General features: G+C 45.1%; 1 protein-coding gene across 1 annotated transcript in view; it reads left to right on the forward strand.

The window, feature by feature from the left end:
• The window catches only part of LOC108791483 (complement C3-like), a 73,140-nt gene that overhangs the window by 9,241 nt on the left and 58,666 nt on the right, over positions 1–5,233 (forward strand). The window contains exons 2-5 of the mRNA XM_018561987.1: positions 124–316; positions 487–649; positions 1,564–1,634; positions 4,099–4,193. Of these exons, the coding sequence (XP_018417489.1) occupies positions 124–316; positions 487–649; positions 1,564–1,634; positions 4,099–4,193 (522 nt within the window). The remainder of the gene's footprint in view (positions 1–123; positions 317–486; positions 650–1,563; positions 1,635–4,098; positions 4,194–5,233) is intronic.

Here is a 5,233-nt window from a genome sequence, read left to right on the forward strand (position 1 = left end):
ATATATTTATACACATTTTAAGACCTTGAAATACAGACAGGAAACCCAACTGCTGAGGATTAGAGTTTTTCCCTCAGACCGCTCTCAGACAGGCACTGACCTGGGTCTTTTCTTCCCTGACAGATGTGCCCTTATCATGCCCAGCATCCTGCGTTTGGAGACCCGGGAGACCATCATAGTGGACGCACAGTTACAGAGCACTCAGTTTGATGCAGAAATCATCATTCAGGATTTCCCGCTGAAGTCACAAGAGCTGGTAAAAGGGAAGGTTTCACTGAACAGTGCCAATGGCTTCCTTGGAAAAGTCGATATGAAGGTGAGGTTATAACTGGCGGTTGCATTCATACATCCAGTGGGACGAAATACTCCAAATACAACAAGAAACATAGCAGCGGCAATCTCATGTAAAATTATATTTCATTACACAATTTTTTTTATTGTGAATTTCTGCCTTAAAGTAAAGGTATCGATCTGTTTGTTCTGTAGATTCCTGGCAATGATTTGTTTAAAGACACCAATAAGAAGCACTATGTAAACGTGGTGGTGAGGTCGAAGGAGTGCGCGCTTCAGAAGGTCGTTCGGTTGTCCTTCCACAGTGGATACATCTTCATACAGACAGACAAGCCGATCTACAACCCTGGAACTCTGGGTAATATGCGCTCAGCCATTTGTTCATAGACCTTCATCCAGACTTGACTAAGTCAGTTAACAATTGTTTTAGTTTGTAGATAGGATTTAAAATTAGGGCTTGTGATGATTTTTGGTTAAAGATGTATAATTGTCCACTAGTTAGCTCTTAACGTGCACAAGGCCAGTGACTTGAAAGTCACATCGTAGGGTCAATAAAACAGTTTACACTTCAGGACCATCATATGAATCTGGTAATGATCTAGTAGATTTTAAAGGGAACAATCAAGAAAAGGCACCTTTATGAATTTGCGTCTCTACCTCTAGTAGCAGCGAAACTGAACTTCATCTTCTAATAGTGATGAGGTTCGGTTTTGCCACTGTCCCGGGTTCAAAAGGAATCCTGCGGGTTCAAGAATTGCTGTCCTGGCAGATTTAGATATGCAGATTCACCCAGGAGAATGTTTTCTTAACAATAATGCACTGCTTGACATTCCAACTATGGCAAGCAGGCTTGGAAGGACCAAAAACTGGGCTTTTGGCTCCAGTTTTCATTTCTTTTAGGGTTTTGTTTTATTTTTATGCTGATATGGCCTTTTTTAAAATATGTTACCATTGTCCTTGGAGCTGCTGAATACTAAAGATAAATAAAATTATGTGCTAGAACAGTGTGAACCTAAACTACCTCACAGTATATCACTCACATTCACTGCACTCTCCTATCTCCATAGACAAAATAAAATTAAAGTTAGGCTTACATCAGTTAGGCTTCTTATCCTTCATTAAAAATGTCCTGCTTCTGGCCAACCATACACTGCTGCATCAGTTGCGGTCTCTTAATCAATAATGAGAGACAGTTCATATTGTAAATAAGCCATCAGGTGGGAAGCTAACATTTTATATTGACCCCGGGCCTCTTTATTTTTTCGTTTCCAGTAAAATACCGTCTCTTTGTTACTGGACACTCCTTGGAGCCTGATGCCCGCATTGTAGACGTCGAGTTCGTTGTAAGTACCCATAAAAGTCCATATATTTTTGATTATTGATTTTCTTAATGTAAGAAGTATATATGTTACCTGAAATCAACACATCAAATGGAAGCCTGAAAGAAGAACATTTTGGACAATGAAAGTTTGGACAGGCGGGTCTTATTTCAGATACTTTTATATATGAGACACACTTACACTGATCGTATTCCTCCATCTTCTGCTCCCCCACAAAAGGGAAATCTCCTTCAGGAATAAGTGAAGTTTTACTCTTTTTTGCCCCACTCCCTGGACCTAAACAATAAAGCAAATTACCAGGGTATCTATTTTACTTTAGAATGTTGGTGACAATGCAACCTATGTCAAAATGTTGATGCTTTTCAGTACAGACCAGATGGGTCATTAATCTCTCTTGGTATAGCACTGACACTTTGACACAAAGTTCCCATTCCAACTGCCGTGAATCTTGTGGCCACGTAGGATGTGCTCACACTGTGCATGGTTGCCTCGTACTGTGTCTGAGCACGATTGCCCCCCTTCCACTGGTCTGTACTCAAATTGTGCTGGGCATGAGCATGCTTCCCGAGCTCACATTGTACCATGCATGCCTATTTCATCTGTACCCTTACTACCTGAGTGTACACAAATGGATCTAATGTACTCGAGTACTCAAGTTCCCTGCTTGGGTACAGTTAGCAATCACACATGTGTATTGTGCCAAAAATCAAACTGAACCATGCTCCAGACCACCTCTTTCAATTGGGCCTGGGCACAGCACCCTGAACCATTCCCAAGCACAGTATGTAGCAATCACTAATCCAAAAAACTGGACTTTGGGGTTCAAACATGCTCAGGCATAATACATAGACCCTGCTGTGAGTACATCTACAAACTATGGCTAGGTTCACTACACATATGAAAAGCTAAAGGTAAAATGTGAAAACAATGTTCTTCTTATGCCTTCAGGCTTTTTCAGCTCTGGAGTATTTTGTAACTGCTGTGTTTGCAGTTGGTGAACGGTAACCTTGCCACTTGCATTGTTGGCTATTGCCCAATGTGTACAGAATGGATTACTGCAATAATGACACCAGCGTGGAAGCTAGAGCTGTGTGTTATGAGGACCAGGAAATCTAAAGAGAAAAAGGACGTTATGTGAAAGATCTGCTAATAATAGTTGGCAGGTGGCCCTCATTGTCAGACCTGTTAGTGTTGATCTGGGCTCATGAGTAGGGCTGGACTGGTCGGGCTTAACCCTTTCTCTTCTCAAGGCTTTACCCATTATCAGTGGATGAGTACTGCTTCCAGCACACTTCACTGTTAAGGTGCCCATACACCTTATGATTATCGGACTAAACTTTTCCCCAGGTACATGGCTTTCATTGTCTTGCATCACAGTAGGAATGCAGGTCCAGACTTAAATGCAGTTTAACTATGTTTTCAAACCTTATAGAAGAAAAAGTAGGACAGGAAGAGGTGGCATATCCAATATCTTCTGGGGGTTCCTACAACTCCTCGGGAAGCAGTTGCTGGGTAGGTCAGAGCTTCATTTGGAGCACAGCAGCCTCAAAACAAGAAGTTCCAGAGTTTCTCCATTCCAGTGATGGCAAAACATGACAAAGCGCACAGCTTGTATATAGAGGGGCAATACCCTCTAGGGCCGGGCTGCAGAACTGGAGCCTCTTTTAGGCACACAGCCTTATCACCACAGCCACCCTTTTCCCAGCAAGGGAAGGTCCCAAAGACTCTTCCAGGTCAGGGTTTAACTGTTTTGTCGGAACCTGGTCAAAATCACTAATGACAAACCTATGAGAGGTTTGCCAGTTGACAAGACAGGCAGAACTCCCAGCAACACACCAATGATGCAGGGCTCTGGAGCTCCTCAACAGTATGAATGGCAGTCAATGTGCAACTGAAAGTACCTGAATCCAGTATGCTGCAAGAGGCCTTTCAAAAATACAAAACACTTTAAACCGAGCAGGGGATACAAAAACATCCCTAAACAACATAAGTCATACTGTAGAGTGTGTTCTCAAGTCTCAAGTCAACCCATCCATGTACGGTATAACATACACTGTAGACTGTTCTCAAACATCTTAGGGCGTTTTACATATAGAATCATGGAAATGCTCCCTTGTCAATGGGCAGTACAAAAGCTATTCCAGCTCTTTCTTCCTCTGTGATGCCAGTTGCCACTCTCTTTCTAATATATTAGAGGTGATGTGATGTGTAGGAGAGGTCATGTAGCCCCACACTTACTCCAAAATATTGTGTAATAAGCATTCAGTCATCTAGTACTATAAGGAATTCCCACATGGGCCACCAAAAACGTAAATGAGCCAAACCAACATTGCAGTAAACACAATCCCAGCTGCCCCATTGGCAAAATGCAATAATTTCTCACCCATAATGCACCAGGTCTCATTTACTTTAGATGTATCCCTTATGTTTATACTGCTATTCTAACATAAACCCTATTTCTTTTTAGAACCCAGATGGAATTGTGGTGAAAAAAGAAAGGTTCTCTTCTGGTGAACATGTTGGCATTGTTGAAAAAACATTCAACATCCCAGAGATCACTAAGTAAGTCTGTACCCTGTGTAGAGATCTGACAGAAGTTCTATTGTTAGCTAGACATTGAGAAGGAAGGAGCGATCCCTATCTCTCCCTAGTTAGCATGTGTGCTGTCCCTATCTCAATACTACCCACACTCATCTCTAGTAGACTCAATCCAGTCCAATGAAAGGACAAGGCAATTTGTCTTATGTTCTATGGCAAACGTAGGCAACCTTGGCACTCCAACTGTGGTGAGAGTTTACATCCCATCATGCATCTGCCTCTAGGAGTTATGTTTATTGGCATCAGTGCTCTAACAATGCATTGCAGTGCACATTACAATGCCTGCCAATACATGTGCATTGTGCTCACATTAACATGTGCACTGTGGTGTGAATGAGCCCTTAGCACTTCCACTACTTTGTACCCAGTGGCGAAGCAATCACTATAGCGACCCAGGTGGCTGCTATGGGGCCCGGGGCACCGGTCAGGACATTCCCCTGATGCCGTGCGGGCTACCTGGGTCGCTATGGCATCTCAGGCAGCTGGCTGTCACTGGTGGCTGTGAGGGGGAACACGCCGCTGTTCAGATCACTGACAATCTGTCAGTGATCTGTGCAGCGGCGCGTTCCTCCTCACAGCCGCTGCTGAGTCAGTGACACAAAGCAGCTGCGGAGGAGGTGGGGCCTGGTGGTGGAGGAGGTGGGGTCAGGCAATGGAGGAGGTGGGGCCCAGCGACGGAGGAGGTGGGGCACAGCGACGGAGGAGGCTGGGACCCAGGGGCGTCCCGAGGCTGGGTGACACCCGGATCGGTAACAGGGTGCTGCGTTCCTCTTCACAGCCGCTGCTGAGTCAGGGACACAAAGCAGCTGCGGAGGAGGTGGGGCCTGGTGGTGGAGGAGGTGGGGTCAGGCAATGGAGGAGGTGGGGCCCAGCGACGGAGGAGGTGGGGCACAGCGACGGAGGAGGCTGGGACCCAGGGGCGTCCCGAGGCTGGGTGACACCCGGATCGGTTACCGAGTGTCACCCCGCCGAGACGTCACCACGCGTGTGCGCGATGACGTCAT

Source organism: Nanorana parkeri, unplaced genomic scaffold, assembly GCF_000935625.1.
Source record: "Nanorana parkeri isolate BGI_ZX_2015 unplaced genomic scaffold, ASM93562v1 scaffold554, whole genome shotgun sequence".
Taxonomy (NCBI): Eukaryota; Metazoa; Chordata; class Amphibia; order Anura; family Dicroglossidae; genus Nanorana; species Nanorana parkeri.